Here is an 18,140-nt window from a genome sequence, read left to right on the forward strand (position 1 = left end):
GAGTGCTCTCTGTGCTCTCTGAGTGCTCTCTGTGCTCTCTGAGTGATCGGAGTGCTCTCTGTGTCTCTCTGAGTGATCTGAGTGCTCTCTGTGTCTCTCTGAGTGCTCTCTGTGTCTCTCTGAGTGATCTGAGTGCTCTCTGTGTCTCTCTGAGTGATCTGAGTGCTCTCTGTGCTCTCTGAGTGCTCTCTGTGCTCTCTGAGTGATCTGAGTGCTCTCTGTGCTCTCTGAGTGATCTCTGTGCTCTCTGAGTGATCTGAGTGCTCTCTGTGTCTCTCTGAGTGATCTGAGTGCTCTCTGTGCTCTCTGAGTGATCTGAGGGCTCTCTGTGCTCTCTGAGTGATCTGAGTGCTCTCTGTGTCTCTCTGAGTGATCTGAGTGCTCTCTGTGCCTCTCTGAGTGATCTGAGTGCTGTCTGTGTCTCTCTGAGTGATCTGAGTGCTCTCTGTGTCTCTCTGAGTGATCTGAGGGCTCTCTGTGCTCTCTGAGTGATCTGAGCGCTCTCTGTGTCTCTCTGAGTGATCTGAGCGCTCTCTGTGTCTCTCTGAGTGATCTGAGCGCTCTCTGTGTCTCTCTGAGTGATCTGAGTGCTCTCTGTGTCTCTCTGAGTGATCTGAGTGCTCTCTGTGCTCTCTGAGTGATCTGAGCGCTCTCTGTGTCTCTCTGAGTGATCTGAGCGCTCTCTGTGTCTCTGAGTGATCTGAGCGCTCTCTGTGTCTCTCTGAGTGATCTGAGCGCTCTCTGTGTCTCTCTGAGTGATCTGAGTGCTCTCTGTGTCTCTCTGAGTGATCTGAGTGCTCTCTGTGTCTCTCTGAGTGATCTGAGTGCTCTCTGTGCTCTCTGAGTGATCTGAGTGCTCTCTGTGCTCTCTGAGTGATCTGAGTGATCTCTGTGTCTCTCTGAGTGATCTGAGTGCTCTCTGTGCTCTCTGAGTGATCTGAGTGCTCTGTGTCTCTCTGAGTGATCTGAGTGCTCTCTGTGCTCTCTGAGTGATCTGAGTGCTCTCTGTGTCTCTCTGAGTGATCTGAGTGCTCTCTGTGCTCTCTGAGTGCTCTCTGAGTGATCTGAGTGCTCTCTGTGTCTCTCTGTGTCTCTCTGAGTGATCTGAGTGCTCTCTGTGTCTCTCTGAGTGCTCTCTGTGTCTCTCTGAGTGATCTGAGTGCTCTCTGTGTCTCTCTGAGTGATCTGAGTGCTCTCTGTGCTCTCTGAGTGATCTGAGTGCTCTCTGTGCTCTCTGAGTGATCTCTGTGCTCTCTGAGTGATCTGAGTGCTCTCTGTGTCTCTCTGAGTGATCTGAGTGCTCTCTGTGCTCTCTGAGTGATCTGAGGGCTCTCTGTGCTCTCTGAGTGATCTGAGTGCTCTCTGTGTCTCTCTGAGTGATCTGAGTGCTCTCTGTGCCTCTCTGAGTGATCTGAGTGCTGTCTGTGTCTCTCTGAGTGATCCGAGTGCTCTCTGTGTCTCTCTGAGTGATCTGAGGGCTCTCTGTGCTCTCTGAGTGATCTGAGCGCTCTCTGTGTCTCTCTGAGTGATCTGAGCGCTCTCTGTGTCTCTCTGAGTGATCTGAGCGCTCTCTGTGTCTCTCTGAGTGATCTGAGTGCTCTCTGTGTCTCTCTGAGTGATCTGAGTGCTCTCTGTGCTCTCTGAGTGATCTGAGCGCTCTCTGTGTCTCTCTGAGTGATCTGAGCGCTCTCTGTGTCTCTGAGTGATCTGAGCGCTCTCTGTGTCTCTCTGAGTGATCTGAGCGCTCTCTGTGTCTCTCTGAGTGATCTGAGTGCTCTCTGTGTCTCTCTGAGTGATCTGAGTGCTCTCTGTGTCTCTCTGAGTGATCTGAGTGCTCTCTGTGCTCTCTGAGTGATCTGAGTGCTCTCTGTGCTCTCTGAGTGATCTGAGTGATCTCTGTGTCTCTCTGAGTGATCTGAGTGCTCTCTGTGCTCTCTGAGTGATCTGAGTGCTCTGTGTCTCTCTGAGTGATCTGAGCGCTCTCTGTGCTCTCTGAGTGATCTGAGTGATCTCTGTGTCTCTCTGAGTGATCTGAGTGCTCTCTGTGCTCTCTGAGTGATCTGAGTGCTCTCTGTGTCTCTCTGAGTGATCTGAGTGCTCTCTGTGCTCTCTGAGTGCTCTCTGAGTGATCTGAGTGCTCTCTGTGTCTCTCTGTGTCTCTCTGAGTGATCTGAGTGCTCTCTGTGTCTCTCTGAGTGATCGGAGTGCTCTCTGTGTCTCTCTGAGTGCTCTCTGAGTGATCTGAGTGCTCTCTGTGCTCTCTGAGTGATCTGAGTGATCTCTGTGTCTCTCTGAGTGATCTGAGTGCTCTCTGTGCTCTCTGAGTGATCTGAGTGCTCTCTGTGTCTCTCTGAGTGATCTGAGTGCTCTCTGTGCTCTCTGAGTGCTCTCTGAGTGATCTGAGTGCTCTCTGTGTCTCTCTGAGTGATCTGAGCGCTCTCTGTGCTCTCTGAGTGATCTGAGTGATCTCTGTGTCTCTCTGAGTGATCTGAGTGCTCTCTGTGCTCTCTGAGTGATCTGAGTGCTCTCTGTGTCTCTCTGAGTGATCTGAGTGCTCTCTGTGCTCTCTGAGTGCTCTCTGAGTGATCTGAGTGCTCTCTGTGTCTCTCTGAGTGATCTGAGTGCTCTCTGTGTCTCTCTGAGTGATCTGAGTGCTCTCTGTGTCTCTCTGAGTGCTCTCTGTGTCTCTCTGAGTGATCTGAGTGCTCTCTGTGTCTCTCTGAGTGATCTGAGTGCTCTCTGTGTCTCTCTGAGTGATCTGAGTGCTCTCTGTGTCTCTCTGAGTGATATGAGTGCTCTCTGTGTCTCTCTGAGTGATCTGAGCGCTCTCTGTGCTCTCTGAGTGCTCTCTGTGTCTCTCTGAGTGATCTGAGTGCTCTCTGTGTCTCTCTGAGTGATATGAGTGCTCTCTGTGTCTCTCTGAGTGATCTGAGCGCTCTCTGTGCTCTCTGAGTGATCTGAGTGCTCTCTGTGCTCTCTGAGTGATCTGAGTGCTCTCTGTGCTCTCTGAGTGATCTGAGTGCTCTCTGTGCTCTCTGAGTGATCTGAGCGCTCTCTGTGCTCTCTGAGTGATCTGAGTGCTCTCTGTGTCTCTCTGAGTGATCTGAGTGCTCTCTGTGTCTCTCTGAGTGATATGAGTGCTCTCTGTGTCTGTCTCCCTCTCTCTGTGCTCTCTGTGTCTCTCTGAGTGATCTGAGCGCTCTCTGTGTCCGTCTCCCCCTCCCCGTGTCTCAGGCGTTCGACGGCTTTGCGGCGCTGGGCATCTCCCGGCTGCTGGAGCCCGCCGACATGGTGCTGCTGGCGGTGCCCGACCGGCTGATCGTCATGACCTACCTGTGCCAGATCCGCGCCCACTTCACGGGCCAGGAGCTGAGCGTGCTGCAGATCGAGCACAACGGCCAGCACAGCACCTACGGCGTGGCGCCGCCCGAGCCCGGCCCGGCCGGGGACCCCGCCACCAGCGCCGCCGCCCTCTTCTACGCCCAGCGGCTGCAGGAGGGCGCCCTGGGGGGCGCCCCCCCGCCGGCGCAGGGCAAGACCAACGGGGAGCTGGTGCCCCCGCCCAGGCCCCGGCGCGCCCTGCTGCGGCGGGGCGAGAGCCAGCCGGAGGCCGAGGGGGCCCGGCAGGGGTCCCCCGCGGCCCCCCGCCCCCACGCCGCCTTCGCCCACGTGCGGGACGCCGACCTGGTGAAGAAGCGCCGCTCGCGGCTGAAGAGCGAGTCGCAGTCGGTGGACGAGGGGGACGAGGCCCCCCAGGCCGGCGCGGAGGTGAGCCCCCCCTCCCCCCTCGATCCCGGAGCCCTCCTATCCCGAAGTCCTGGGGCCGGTAGCCACGAGATCCGTGCAGAATCCCGGCCAGTGAGACCCCTTTTTCTCCGTCAAAGGGCGCCCCCTGCTGGTCCACCAGTGCCACTTCCAGACCCCCCCCCAAAAAAAACGCATACTTTTTTACCTGATCGCTCGGTAACCGCGTGTCGCCTTCAGAGATGTGATCAAAGGTCAGAAAGTGAGGCTGTTAGGTCAAGCAATGAACTAAGACCCCTTAATAATTATAGTAATAAACTTTATTTTATATAGCGCCTTTAAATGCCAGCAGCCATATCACCCTGCAGCTCCCCCCTGGCAGCCCCACTGGAGCTCAGCAGGTGTGAGCCTGGTCAGTACCTGGAGGGGAGACTCCTGGGAAAGCTGAGGCTGCTGCTGGAAGAGGTGTTAGTGGGGCCAGCAGGGGGCGCTCATCCTGCGGTCTGTGTGGGTCCTGATGCCCCAGTATAGTGACGGGGGACACTAGACTGTAAACAGGCGCCGTCCTTCAGATGAGACGTCAAACCGAGGTCCTGACTCTCTGTGGTCATTAAAAATCCCAGGGTGTTTCTCGAGAAGAGTAGGGGTGTTACCCCAGTGTCCTGGCCAGATTTCCCCCCTGGCCTTTACCCATCATGGCCTCCTAATAACCCCCCTCTATAAATTGGCTGCATTACTCTGCTCTCCTCCCCACTGAGAGCTGGGGTGTGGGGAGCGTTCTGGCACACTATGGCTGCCGTCGCATCATCCAGGTGGGGGTACACACTGCTGGGGGTGGAGGGGAGACCCCATTACCTGTAAAGCGCTTTGAGTGGAGTGTCCAGAAAAGCGCTATATAAGTGTAAGCAATTATTATTATTATTATTATTATTATTAAAGGTGGCTTCTCACAGCGCTTTACAGGATGACAACAACAATAAATAAGAAGAACACACCAGATAAAACACAATGACAATACACAGAGGAGACCGTGGATGGTGGTACTAAGAAGAGCAGAGGGGTGAAGAATAGAACCAGTTCAGTAAAGGCTCTTCTGAAGAAGAGGGTCTGGAGTCTGGATTTGAAGGAGTTTAGAGAAGGTGACTCTCTGATATCCCTGGGGAGAGAGTTCCAGAGCTTGGGGGCATAACAGGAGAAGGCCCTGTCACCCCTACAGTGTAGACGGGGCTTGGGGTGGACAGTAAGGAGGGCAGAGACCCCTGTCAGCTAAGACCCCTGTTCCCTGTCACGTTGCTGAATCTAGAGTAGATTCTAGATGGGTGACACCTCCGGTCGAGAGACCCTGGAGAAGTGTGGCCAGCTGGGAACGCGCACAACAGCAGAACGGGTCTTGAGGGCTCCCAAAACAGACCCGGGTTCCTACTGACCGGATCTCTGCAGGATCCGTCTTGCCGCGGATCCGACCGCCTCAAACTCCTTCGAGGGCTGCTGGGGCGAGGGTCCGGCAGGCTGTGTGTGTGTGTGCCAGGCCGGGAGTGAGCTGTGCGCGTTTTTGAGCGCTAGCGTAGGAGAGCCGCTCCTGTGACGCGGTTTAGAGGGAAAAGCCAGGATTCACAAAACTCTCCGCGGCCCGAGCAGCTCAGGGGGTCGGCAGTCGAATCGGTCGTCGCTTTCATCACGGACCGCAGGGTAGTTGAAACCCGAAGAGACGGGCCGCTTCTTTACACCGAGGGCGGTGGGTGCGTGGAGCAGGCAGCCCAGCCACGCTGACGCCCTGGTTTCCCGCTGGACGCGCCACTCTTGCTGGATGAAAACGAGATCGCTGCGGGGGTGGGGGGCGATCGCCCGGTTTCTTCGGCGCCTGCGGGCGTCAACCCCCGCGCTGTCGTCCTTGTGGTGCCCCACGGGCCTTGACGGGAAGGGTGCATCGTGGGTAAACGCTGACCGCCCTTGTGTTTGGGTCCTCAGGTGTCCTCCTCCCAGACGGAGTGTGCCAGCAAGGCCGGGCCCCCGAAGGAGATCCACCCGCCAGGCAAGATCAGCCAAGGTTTCCTCCTTGGGGGGAGGGTGCGGGGGGGTCCCCTGTGCAACAGCGCCTCCCTGTGGCCAGGGCTGGTAACAGCAGACGCACCCGGGGGCTAGCGATGGGCTTTGTGCAGTGTTGAGGCCAGAGAGAGCCCACGTATGGGCGGGGGTGTTGGGAGGGAGGGAGGGGTTCAGAATACTTGGTCCGGTGGAAAGGGCGCCCCCTACTGGTCGACCAGTGTTACTTCCTGCAGCAGCCCCATTTTCTCCCACCCTGGTGCTGATCGGCAACCTCCGGTCTTTAACCCCACTTCTCCCCCACCTCCCCCCCCCCAAAACTAAAGTGAGAAGTGGGGGGACGCCCCCAGCTGAGGGTCCGTCTCTCTACCTTCAATCCCTGTGTGTCCTTTTCCACAGCAGCCAAGACCCCTCCCTCACCCAGGGAGCCCAGGGGTGCAGCTGAGGAGCCCCGACAGGCAGAGGAGGAGAATCTGGTGAGTTAACTGAGCTGAGGTTTAGGGGCTGGGGGACTGGGGGGCTGGGAAACTGGGGGGCGCTCACCCTGCGGTCTGTGTGGGTCCTGATGCCCCAGTATAGTGACGGGGACACTAGACTGTAAACAGGCGCCGTCCTTCGGATGAGACGTCAAACCGAGGTCCTGACTCTCTGTGGTCATTAAAAATTAAAAACCCCAGGGCGTTTCTCGAGAAGAGTAGGGGTGTTACCCTGGTGTCCTGGCCAAATTCCCCCCCTGGCCTTTACCCATCATGGCCACCTAATAACCCCCCTCTCTGAACTGGCTCCATCACTCTGCTCTCCTCCCCACTGAGAGCTGGGGTGGGGGGAGCGGACTGGCGCCTCATCCAGGTGGGGCTGCACCCTGCTGGGGGTGGAGGGGAGTCCCCATGACCTGGAAAGAGCTCTGAGTGGAGGGTCCAGAAAGGCGCTATAGAGGTGTCAGGAACTATTCAATTATTAGATCTATTATTCTGGTCGCCCCTCTTTGAGCACTATCTGAGGTGTGAAAATATGGCCCCAGGACTGGAGTTTATCTCAGCTTATGCAGTCTGGGCCATTACAGGACTTTGATTCTTCTAGTGCATTAATTGCTTAATTGATTCCTAATTGCTTAATTGATCCCTCCAACGACTGGAAGATCGTGGCGTCTGATGCTCTGGGGGCGTGGCGGTGTGTTAGCTTGCGGCAGGCCCGTCCTGTGGGCGGCCCGCGGCCCGACAGGCCCGGTCTGAGCCGGTGTCTTCCTACCGGCGCCTTGCAGAGGCTGCGGGACACCAGCCAGTACGTACTGAGCGAGATCCAGGCGCTGGAGAGCGAGCAGAGGCACATCGACGGCCGCGCCGCCGTGGTGGAGATGAAACTGCGGCAGCTGATGGAGTCGGGTAGGTGTGGGGGTGTTGGGGGGGGGGGGGGGGCAGGGGGTTCTGAACGCAGCAACTGAGGGGAGCAGAAGTCTGCCTGGAGCAGACCCCCACCACTCTTTGTATAAAGTAGAATCTCCTGCTCACAGTCAACAGTCAGTTTCTTCATGAGCCTTGAGGCTGGCTCTGAGAGCTGGGCTTGTCTGCAGGTGTGGCTCGGAGAGGAGGGCGTGTCTGAAGGTGTGGCATGGAGAGGTGGGCGTGTCTGAAGGTGTGGCTCGGAGAGGTGGGCATGTCTGAAGGTGTGGATCTGAGAGAGGTGGGCGTGTTCACAGGTCTGGCTCGGAGAGGTGGGCGTGTCTGCAGGTGTGGCTCTGAGAGGTGGGCGTGTCTGCAGGTGTGGCTCTGAGAAGTGGGCGTGTCTGCAGGTGGGGCTCTGAGGGGTGGGTGTGTCTGTAAGCGTGGCTACGAGAGGTGGGCGTGTCTGTAGGTGTGGATCTGTGAGAGGTGGGCGTGTTCACAGGTCTGGCTCTGAGAGGTGGGTGTGTCTGTAGGTGTGGATCTGTGAGAGGTGGGCGTGTTCACAGGTCTGGCTCTGAGAGGTGGGTGTGTCTGTAGGTGTGGCTCTGGGATGTGGGCGTGTCCCTGCAGGTCTGGCTCTGGGGAGGTGGGCGTGTCCCTGCAGGTCTGGCTCTGAGAGGTGGGTGTGTCTGTAGGTGTGGATCTGAGAGAGGTGGGCGTGTTCACAGGTCTGGCTCTGGGATGTGGGCGTGTCTCTGCAGGTCTGGCTCTGGGAGGTGGGCGTGTCTGTAGGTGTGGCTCTGAGAGGTGGGCGTGTCTCACATACATGATGCATATATATGAAGTGTTGGCGCTGATTGGTGCCGAGAGTGGGGGGTGTGCTGTGTGCTGACCTCCGACCTGTCCCACCCACTGTCCTGCAGGCAGCAACCGAGACGAGGAGGAGGAGCTGATCCAGGAGTGGTTCACGCTGGTCAACAAGAAGAACGCGCTGATCCGACGACAGGACCACCTGCAGCTGCTGTGAGAGCCCGTACCCCCCTCCTCCTCTCTCTGTCTCCCCCCTGCACCCCGTCATCTGTCCTGCGCTCTCTCTGACCACATCCTGTCCCTATTCCTCCCAACACCCCTCTCCCCTCTTTCCCTGCCCCCCTTCTCTCCAGATCCCTGCCTCCTGCTTGCCTGAGTGTTTCTTCTCTTCCTCTCTCTCCTTTCCCCTCCTCCTCCTCCTCCTCCTCTCTGTGCAGTGAGTCTGTGTATAACTCCAGCCTCTCTGTCTCGCACCCTCAGCCAAGAAGAGCAGGACCTGGAGAGAAGATTTGAGCTGCTCAACCGGGAGCTCAGGGCTATGATGGCCGTAGAAGGTACTGATGAGCTATTGCTGTATAGGTGCTACTGTGCTGTTGTAGAGCTGCGCTGCTGTTGAACTTTGCTGTGATGCTGTACTGCTACAGAGCTACAGAGGTTTACTGTTGCTACTGTAGAGCTGTACTGTGCTGCTGTAGAGCTGTGCTGTGCTGCTGTAGAGCTGTGCTGCTGTAGAGCTGTGCTGTGCTGCTGTAGTGCTGTGCTGTGCTGCTGTAGAGCTGTACTGTGCTGCTGTAGAGCTGTACTGTGCTGCTGTAGAGCTGTACTGTACTGCTGTAGAGCTGTACTGTGCTGCTGTAGAGCTGTGCTGTGCTGCTGTAGAGCTGTACTGTGCTGCTGTAGAGCTGTACTGTGCTGCTGTAGAGCTGTGCTGCTGTAGAGCTGTACTGTGCTGCTGTAGAGCTGTGCTGTGCTGCTGTAGAGCTGTGCTGCTGTAGAGCTGTGCTGCTGTAGAGCTGTACTGTTCTGCTGTAGAGCTGTGCTGCTGTAGAGCTGTACTGTACTGCTGTAGAGCTGTGCTGCTGTAGAGCTGTACTGTGCTGCTTTAGAGCTGTACTGTGCTGCTGTAGAGCTGTGCTGCTGTAGAGCTGTACTGTGCTGCTGTAGAGCTGTACTGTGCTGCTGTAGAGCTGTGCTGCTGTAGAGCTGTACTGTGCTGCTGTAGAGCTGTGCTGTAGAGCTGTACTGTGCTGCTGTAGAGCTGTGCTGCTGTAGAGCTGTACTGTGCTGCTGTAGAGCTGTGCTGCTGTAGAGCTGTGCTGTGCTGCTGTAGAGCTGTACTGTGCTGCTGTAGAGCTGTGCTGCTGTAGAGCTGTACTGTGCTGCTGTAGAGCTGTGCTGTGCTGCTGTAGAGCTGTGCTGCTGTAGAGCTGTACTGTTCTGCTGTAGAGCTGTGCTGCTGTAGAGCTGTACTGTACTGCTGTAGAGCTGTGCTGCTGTAGAGCTGTACTGTGCTGCTTTAGAGCTGTACTGTGCTGCTGTAGAGCTGTGCTGCTGTAGAGCTGTACTGTGCTGCTGTAGAGCTGTACTGTGCTGCTGTAGAGCTGTGCTGCTGTAGAGCTGTACTGTGCTGCTGTAGAGCTGTGCTGTGCTGCTGTAGAGCTGTACTGTACTGCTGTAGAGCTGTGCTGCTGTAGAGCTGTACTGTGCTGCTGTAGAGCTGTACTGTGCTGCTGTAGAGCTGTACTGTGCTGCTGTAGAGCTGTGCTGCTGTAGAGCTGTACTGTACTGCTGTAGAGCTGTACTGTGCTGCTGTAGAGCTGTACTGTGCTGCTGTAGAGCTGTGCTGCTGTAGAGCTGTGCAGTGCTGCTGTAGAGCTGTACTGTGCTGCTGTAGAGCTGTGCTGCTGTAGAGCTGTACTGTGCTGCTGTAGAGGTGTACTGTGCTGCTGTAGAGCTGTGCTGCTGTAGAGCTGTACTGTGCTGCTGTAGAGCTGTACTGTGCTGCTGTAGAGCTGTGCTGCTGTAGAGCTGTACTGTGTTGCTGTAGAGCTGTACTGTGCTGCTGTAGAGCTGTGCTGCTGTAGAGCTGTACTGTGCTGCTGTAGAGCTGTACTGTGCTGCTGTAGAGCTGTGCTGTGCTGCTGTAGAGCTGTGCTGCTGTAGAGCTGTGCTGCTGTAGAGCTGTACTGTTCTGCTGTAGAGCTGTACTGTGCTGCTTTAGAGCTGTACTGTGCTGCTGTAGAGCTGTGCTGCTGTAGAGCTGTACTGTGCTGCTGTAGAGCTGTGCTGCTGTAGAGCTGTACTGTGCTGCTGTAGAGCTGTACTGTTCTGCTGTAGAGCTGTGCTGCTGTAGAGCTGTACTGTACTGCTGTAGAGCTGTGCTGCTGTAGAGCTGTACTGTGCTGCTTTAGAGCTGTACTGTGCTGCTGTAGAGCTGTGCTGCTGTAGAGCTGTACTGTGCTGCTGTAGAGCTGTGCTGCTGTAGAGCTGTACTGCACAAGCATCAGCCATGACTCCCCTCCCTCGCTCTCTCTCAGAGTGGAAGAAGACCCAGGCCCAGCAGCACCGCGAGCAGCTGCTCCTGCAGGAGCTGGTGGCGCTGGTCAACAAGAGGGACGAGCTGGTCCGCGACATGGACGCCAAGGAGAGAGGGTGAGTGCGCCCCCCAACCCCCCCCCACCCCGAGCCCGTGCTCCCCATCTCGAATCAGACAAACCCACACCACAGCGGGGCTCCTGTAACTCTTCTAGATCTTCTAGATCTTCTAGATCAGGACTGGCAGTGGTGCTGCACGTCCCTTCTCTAGACTGAGACCGGGCAGCCCAGGTGAAGACTGGACCTGTGCTCTCTTGCAAGACTGGGAAAAACTGTTTGTAACCTTTTCCGATGCCCTGATTTACCTGAGTTATCCAGTACGGTCTTCGGGAGCCGGCGCCTATCCCAGCAAGCAAGGGGAGCAAAGGCAGGCCACACCCCGGGCGGGACGCCAGGCCTTCACAGGGCGCACACAGGGACAGACACGCTCATTCCCACACCAGGGCCACATTTCGCAGACGCCAGTTGACCTCCCACGAGCATGTCGGTGGTCTGCGGGAGGTGGCCCCGCACGAACACGGCGGAGAACGTGCAAACTCCACACGGACAGCACCCCAGGTCCGGAATGGAGCCCAGGGCCCCCAGCGCTACCAGGCAGAATCGCGGACAGGCGCTCCGGAGAGTCTGTCGGGCTCGTGTGGCTGATAGGTGGTCATCCAGCCACGTCTTGAATGAACCCAGGGCATCAGGTCCATAATTCCCGAGTGGCCGTTCCTGACACCCACAACTCTTTGTGTACAGCGGCCGCTCCTGCTTTCGGGCTTCCCCCCACCGCCGGGCTCCCTCGGGCTCTAAGACCGAGCAGGGCGCAGCCCCAGGAGCTCGTCTGCCGGCCGCCTAAACGGGGTCCCCCCCCCCCCTCCCCCTTTTCCCCACAGGGCCCTGGAGGAGGACGCCAGGCTGGAGCGTGGCCTGGAGCAGCGCCGTCGCAAGTACAGCCGCAAGGAGAAGTGCGCCCTGCAGTGACCGGCGCGGGCAGAGGGCAGAGGGCAGAGGGCAGAGGGCAGAGGGCAGAAGCCCAGGCGCGCGTTCATCCTCGCCAATGGAAACAACGGAGTCACTGCGGCCGGGGCGCTATGTGTTTGTGTGTGCGTGCGTGTGTGTGTGTGTGTGTGTGTGTTTGTGTGTGTGTGCGTGCGTGTGTGCGCGCCGCAGACCGACCTCCTGCTGTAAACCTCCCCCCCGCCCCCCCCTGACCGCCCACGCCTGTCGGACGCGCGCCGATCCGGACCGACACTGGCGGGTCTCCCCTGCTGGGAAGAAGGGGGCACTTCCTCTTGCGAAAACGGGGGGGACACCTCCCGCCTCCTAACCCCTGTGTTCAGGATGGGCAACGGGCACCGCCGCAAAACACTGCCGTGACATTATTTTGGACTTGTGAGCTCTCCTCCGAAAAACGTCACACAGTCATTGCGATCATTTACCTATATTTGAGCAGTGGTTTCGCCTTTTGATGTCGTTAATTATCGCTGCAGATGGAGCTTCTGAAAGCCCCAAAATGTAAAAGAGAGGAAGTAAGTTGGAGGAGGGGGGGAAGCAATTAAGGGTCGCACCAGGCGCATTTGTTTCCTGCCCCTATGTTGGCCATGCATTACCGTGCGACGCTGAAATCCTTCCCCCTCGATACTTCCTGTCACTCCGCTGTTAGAAGTGACCCCACTGAGCAAGTAGCTCACTGAATTGTTACACATCAGACCCACGGAGACAAACCCATCGACGCACAAAAGGGTCTAAACGCTACCGCAGCAGAAAGTACAGAGTCCTGTCTTCCTGCGTTTGTGGCTGCTTGCACTGAGACCGAAAGATCACCTTTGAGCGTTGCAGGTTCAGGGAGTTTGTCAACCACAACCGAGGCAAGATCTCTGCTGCGAGATTTACAGTCAAGAAGGCGTTTTTTGAAAAAGGCACTAAACCGGATCGCTGCTGCCTTTTCCTGGATGTGTTTTTAATGCCAGCAGTGGGAAAACCTGACTTTGGAGACAGAGGGGGCAGGCTCTGTGCTGCAGTCTTCAAAAGACTTCCTCCTTTCCTCCAGTCTCTTCCAGCCTGCGTGTCCTGCCCTCTGTCGTGTGGTCTGTGTTTTAGAAGAGTTTTTAGAAGCAAAACAAAACAAAAAACAGAACAATTTTTAACCCGGGCAGTAAGAGGCGCCGTCGTGCGCCTGGGGTGACCCGTCTGGTGCACGTTTGTCCGTAACCTTCGAGGGGTGAGGACTTCGCCTGGATCGAGCCCCTCCATTAATCCATTAGCTGAAAGGCAGCCTCTTGCCCTAACTATTAAAACACATATTCTGCACTAATACAGCAGACTGTTTCAGAGCATCCCACGTGAACTTCCTCTGCTAAAAAAAAAAAACAAATTATAACTACCTTTTTATTTAAAACTGTTACTTATTACATTTTAGCGCTGGATGTTTTTGTCTCGAGATCTGGTTTCGTCCTATGCGCTGTGTTACCGCACTGTGAAGAAGGGTTTGGGACTGTCTGTGGAGGTATTTTAATTTGACCTGCTGTGCTACCACCCCTGATTTTTGAAGATGATAACGTTCACGTCGCCTGAACTCCAACGGAGATGTAACCTCTGTCTTGTGACATAACCTGCGACGAGCCCAGAGCTGTACGATGCACAGCACTTTTCTCCCAAGTGCCTCACTGTCTTGCTGGACCAATCGCCAGGCCTCGATTGCAGACACGCCCCCCCCCCGCCCCCCAGGTACAGGTGAGGTGGCCCGTGATTGGTCAGATGACGAGCCAATCGCGTGGCACCAGGTCACAATGAGCCAATCACGTGGCACCTGACCCGGCGCCTCTCTCGATCCTTTGTCAGCTAAGGAAAACAAGTCACTTCACCGGCAGTGTTGCTGTTACACTGAGCTTTCCGGGGCTCACTCAAGCAAGGAGAAGAGAAAATAGAGCAGTGGGAGATGGGGTGGGATGAGCTTGTAGCTCAGTTCTGAGCTCCCTGGCCTGAATGTTGTGCGACAGGCTTTGCTGCTAAACATGTACCAGGAGTGCGGTTTTGGGAGGTGCTTGGGGGTCACCTAGTGCTCCGGGGTGGCACATCAGAATAGGAGCTGCATGTGCAAAAGGTCAAAGTTCCCCATCGCAGAGGGAAGCAGGGAGCTCAGCAGGAAGGAGGTGTGGGGTGGGGGGGGGGGCGGGGGAGGTGGAAGTCAACTCCTGCCGCGGTGAGACTCCCCACCCCTCGGGGAACGAGGAGGTCCGTTTTGGCAATGAACCGAAACATGTATGGGATTGGGGATGGGGTATGGCGGGGGCTCGGCTCAGGCGATCTCCTGGAGGCCCGGATAAGGAGATCGGCTGGCCCAGCGTGGCCGCGCTCCTGGAAAACGAGTCTCCTCTGAGAAGCGTCGCCCCCCCCCGCCTGCCCTTCCCATGGTACTCTAGTGTCTCTCGATTGAGCTTTACCGCGGTACGCGTTCCTGTTTGTATGTGGAAGAGCACGGCAGATACAGTATGTTACGCCTTTTCTGCGTCATTTACTAACTAACCTCCTGGATTTGCACTATTTGGAATAACTTCTGTTTGGGAATAAAGCCATTGTGAACGCTCCTGAACGATGTCTGGTTTGTGCGCACTCTCCGCGCGGATATTGACGACACCAGCAGGGGGAGTGCTATCACCCGTGCAGCTGTCTGGCTGTCAGTCTGTCTGTTTCTCATCGCCCCACAGAGCAGGCACAACACACAGCAGGGGATGAGTTATTTAGACACCCAGTACATCAGCAAATACAATAATAACAACTCTCTCCCTCTCTCCGACTCCTATTCCCCCACACTGTATTATTATTATTGAGAGACAGGCTCACTGTCTGTTCCTCAGGCTGGGACAGGAGATCACACACTTATTATTATTGAGAGACAGGCTCACTGTCTGTTCCTCAGGCTGGGACAGGAGATCACACACTGTATTATTATTATTGAGAGACAGGCTCACTGTCTGTTCCTCAGGCTGGGACAGGAGATCACACACTGTATTATTATTATTGAGAGACGGGCTCACTGTCTGTTCCTCAGGCTGGGACAGGAGATCACACACTGTATTATTATTATTGAGAGACAGGCTCACTGTCTGTTCCTCAGGCTGTGACAGGAGATCACACACTGTATTATTATTATTGAGAGACAGGCTCACTGTCTGGTCCTCAGGCTGGGACAGGAGATCACACACTGTATTATTATTATTGAGAGACAGGCTCACTGTCTGGTCCTCAGGCTGGGACAGGAGATCACACACTGTATTATTATTATTAAGAGACAGGCTCACTGTTCCTCAGGCTGGGACAGGAGATCACACACTGTATTATTATTATTGAGAGACAGGCTCACTGTCTGTTCCTCAGGCTGGGACAGGAGATCACACACTGAAATTGTATTATTGTTATTGAGAGACAAGCTCACTGTTCCTCAGGCTGGGACAGGAGATCACACACTGTATTATTATTATTGGGAGACAGGCTCACTGTCTGTTCCTCAGGCTGGGACAGGAGATCACACACTGTATTATTATTATTGAGAGACAGGCTCACTGTCTGGTCCTCAGGCTGGGACAGGAGATCACACACTGTATTATTATTATTGAGAGACAGGCTCACTGTTCCTCAGGCTGGGACAGGAGATCACACACTGTATTATTATTATTGAGAGACAGGCTCACTGTCTGTTCCTCAGGCTGGGACAGGAGATCACACACTGAAATTTTATTATTGTTATTGAGAGACAAGCTCACTGTTCCTCAGGCTGGGACAGGAGATCACACACTGTATTATTATTATTGGGAGACAGGCTCACTGTTCCTCAGGCTGGGACAGGAGATCACACACTGTATTATTATTATTGAGAGACAGGCTCACTGTTCCTCAGGCTGGGACAGGAGATCACACACTGTATTATTATTATTGAGAGACAGGCTCACTGTCTGTTCCTCAGGCTGGGACAGGAGATCACACACTGTATTATTATTATTGAGAGACAGGCTCACTGTTCCTCAGGCTGGGACAGGAGATCACACACTGTATTATTATTATTGAGAGACAGGCTCACTGTCTGTTCCTCAGGCTGGGACAGGAGATCACACACTGTATTATTATTATTGAGAGACAGGCTCACTGTCTGTTCCTCAGGCTGGGACAGGAGATCACACACTGTATTATTATTATTGAGAGACAGGCTCACTGTCTGTTCCTCAGGCTGGGACAGGAGATCACACACTGTATTATTATTATTGAGAGACAGGCTCACTGTCTGTTCCTCAGGCTGGGACAGGAGATCACACACTGTATTATTATTGGGAGACAGGCTCACTGTCTGTTCCTCAGGCTGGGACAGGAGATCACACACTGTATTATTATTGTTATTGAGAGACAAGCTCACTGTTCCTCAGGCTGGGAATAAGGAGATTATTCCTCACCTCTCCCTTTAGTGTGATGGCCCCCCTGCGCCAGTCTGTCATGCCGTTGACTTCACCCAGAGTGAAGGAAGGAAGGAGGGCGGGAGCAGGGCTGACATTTCCTTTGTGTTCCTCGACTCGCTGTCTGCCCCCCTCGAGCTGGGTGGAGACTGCTCCCAGCCCACAGCTCCGGTCCGCCCAAGCCCTGGGCCGAATCCCCCGGTCTGCGGGGTAGGCGTAGTCCCCCAGGAAACTGGATAGACAGAAGCTCTCCCGGGATAGGAGGCCTACCCCTTTGGCATAGGGGAATTCCCCCTCCTCCGAAGGGCCACTGCGTGGCTCGTAACCGGGAGGAACTGAACCCCGACAGGGGAGAGAGGCTGGGAAAGACAGTGTCCGTGGCCTGGACACGGAGAATTTCTAGGAAAACTCTCCCTTAGTGGTGCGTAGCAGGCCAGAACTCCGGGAGGATGAAAACATGTTAATCTAGAGGAGGGCTGTTATCTTTTAATTACCAGCCCGGGGTGGGGTGGTGGTGGTGGGGGTTTGCATACCTAGCGTTTTTCCAAACGCCTGAATTGCCCTCCCACTGCCTCTCCGTGGAATTTCCTCCTCTCCCTGTCTCTGGTGTGACTCAAGCGTCTGTCCCCTGTCGACAGCCCCCCCAGCAGCGGGCTGATTCTCCTGCCCCACCAGGGGCAGCGTCTGCCCGAACAGCGCGATCCCGGATTTATTGTTCCTTAATTAACGTTCCTGGGCAGGTTGAGCGGAGATTTTGGTGAGTGGGATCAGCTGATCAGGAAGGAAGCGGGCGGCGTAGGTTCGGTGGGGAGCTAAGGGGGTCCTCAATCGAGTGTGGGGGCGGGGGGGTAAACTCTCCTTCTGGCACTCTGGGCTGAGAGTAGGTCATTGATCTGAGAATCCCTGGATGGGCTGTTTCCTTGAAGGATCCCCAGGGGCCTCCACGACCAGGCTGGGCGTCTCGTTCCAGACCCCCGCCACCCTTTGTGTACAGTGCGCCCCCCCCCCGCTCTCGGCCCAGCCCCAGCTTTTGCGAGGAAGAGGAGGAGGAAGAGGAGGAGACCGAACAGAAGGCGTCATCATCATCATCATCATCAGGCCTTAATTGCGTGAGAACCCTCTCTATATTTGTACTCGTTGGTTATTTTTAAAAACTGAAGCGTGAAAAAAGCAGAAACCGGAGGAGGAAAACAGAAGGAAATCATCTGACCCCTTCCTCCCAACCCCCCCACACCAAGAGAGAGGAGAAGTGAAAGAGCGATGGATTGAGGAACAGGGGCTCGATCCTGATGACCTCAGCTTTCTGTGCCGACGCCGGACAGGGTGGCATGAGAGAGGTGGCAGGCGAGAGGGGAAGCCAGCCCTGTCCGTGCTGGTGCTACGTCAGCGGGGATCTGCTGGACAGGACAGGGACTGGATTGAGCCGGACGGCAGGGCAGGACTGAGGCAGGAGACTCCTGGACTCCTGACTCCCTCTCTCTGCTGCGGGTTTATGAGGCTGATGAGCACCTCCAGGATATAACCTCTACCCAGAATTATGGGCGGCACATAAAAAGCAGGGACCAGAACTCCTACCATCACAGGGCCCTGCTGAGCCCAGAGCTGAGCCCAGAGAAGAGGCCTCTGAGCCAGCTGGTCCTGAGGCTCACTGACACCAACCAGCCTCAGGACAGCACAGCTACAGCAACACACAGCACAGCACAAGACACACAACACTGTTTCACCCACTGGGACACACACAACACACAACACACAGGACAACACTGCCTCACCCACTAGGACACACACAAACACAACACACACTGGACAACACTGCCTCACCCGCTGGGACACACACAACACACAAACACAACACACACTGAACAGCACTGCCTCACCCACTGGGACACACACACAACACACTGGACAACACTGTTTCACCCACTGGGACACACACAAACACAACACACACTGGACAACACTGCCTCACCCACTGGGACACACACAAACACAACACACACTGGACAACACTGCCTCACCCGCTGGGACACACACAAACACAACACACACTGGACAACACTGCCTCACCCGCTGGGACACACACAAACACAACACACACTGGACAACACTGCCTCACCCGCTGGGACACACACAAACA

At 55.6% G+C, this 18,140-nt stretch overlaps 1 protein-coding gene across 21 annotated transcripts in view; it reads left to right on the plus strand.

Annotated features, from left to right (window-relative positions):
• The window catches only part of LOC107075882 (EH domain-binding protein 1-like protein 1), a 66,140-nt gene extending 51,989 nt beyond the window's left edge, over positions 1 to 14,151 (plus strand). For 20 of the 21 annotated variants that reach the window (XM_069180527.1, XM_069180535.1, XM_069180530.1 and 17 more), the window contains 8 exons: positions 3,235 to 3,768; positions 5,713 to 5,776; positions 6,187 to 6,263; positions 7,049 to 7,169; positions 8,093 to 8,192; positions 8,460 to 8,533; positions 10,517 to 10,631; positions 11,453 to 14,151. In XM_069180527.1, the coding sequence (XP_069036628.1) occupies positions 3,235 to 3,768; positions 5,713 to 5,776; positions 6,187 to 6,263; positions 7,049 to 7,169; positions 8,093 to 8,192; positions 8,460 to 8,533; positions 10,517 to 10,631; positions 11,453 to 11,540 (1,173 nt within the window). In that variant the 3' untranslated portion in view covers positions 11,541 to 14,151. The remainder of the gene's footprint in view (positions 1 to 3,234; positions 3,769 to 5,712; positions 5,777 to 6,186; positions 6,264 to 7,048; positions 7,170 to 8,092; positions 8,193 to 8,459; positions 8,534 to 10,516; positions 10,632 to 11,452) is intronic. The other variant, XM_069180528.1, reaches the window with a different exon arrangement.
• Positions 14,152 to 18,140: the final 3,989 nt, after the last annotated feature.

Source organism: Lepisosteus oculatus, chromosome 18, assembly GCF_040954835.1.
Source record: "Lepisosteus oculatus isolate fLepOcu1 chromosome 18, fLepOcu1.hap2, whole genome shotgun sequence".
In the NCBI taxonomy this organism is placed as follows: Eukaryota; Metazoa; Chordata; class Actinopteri; order Semionotiformes; family Lepisosteidae; genus Lepisosteus; species Lepisosteus oculatus.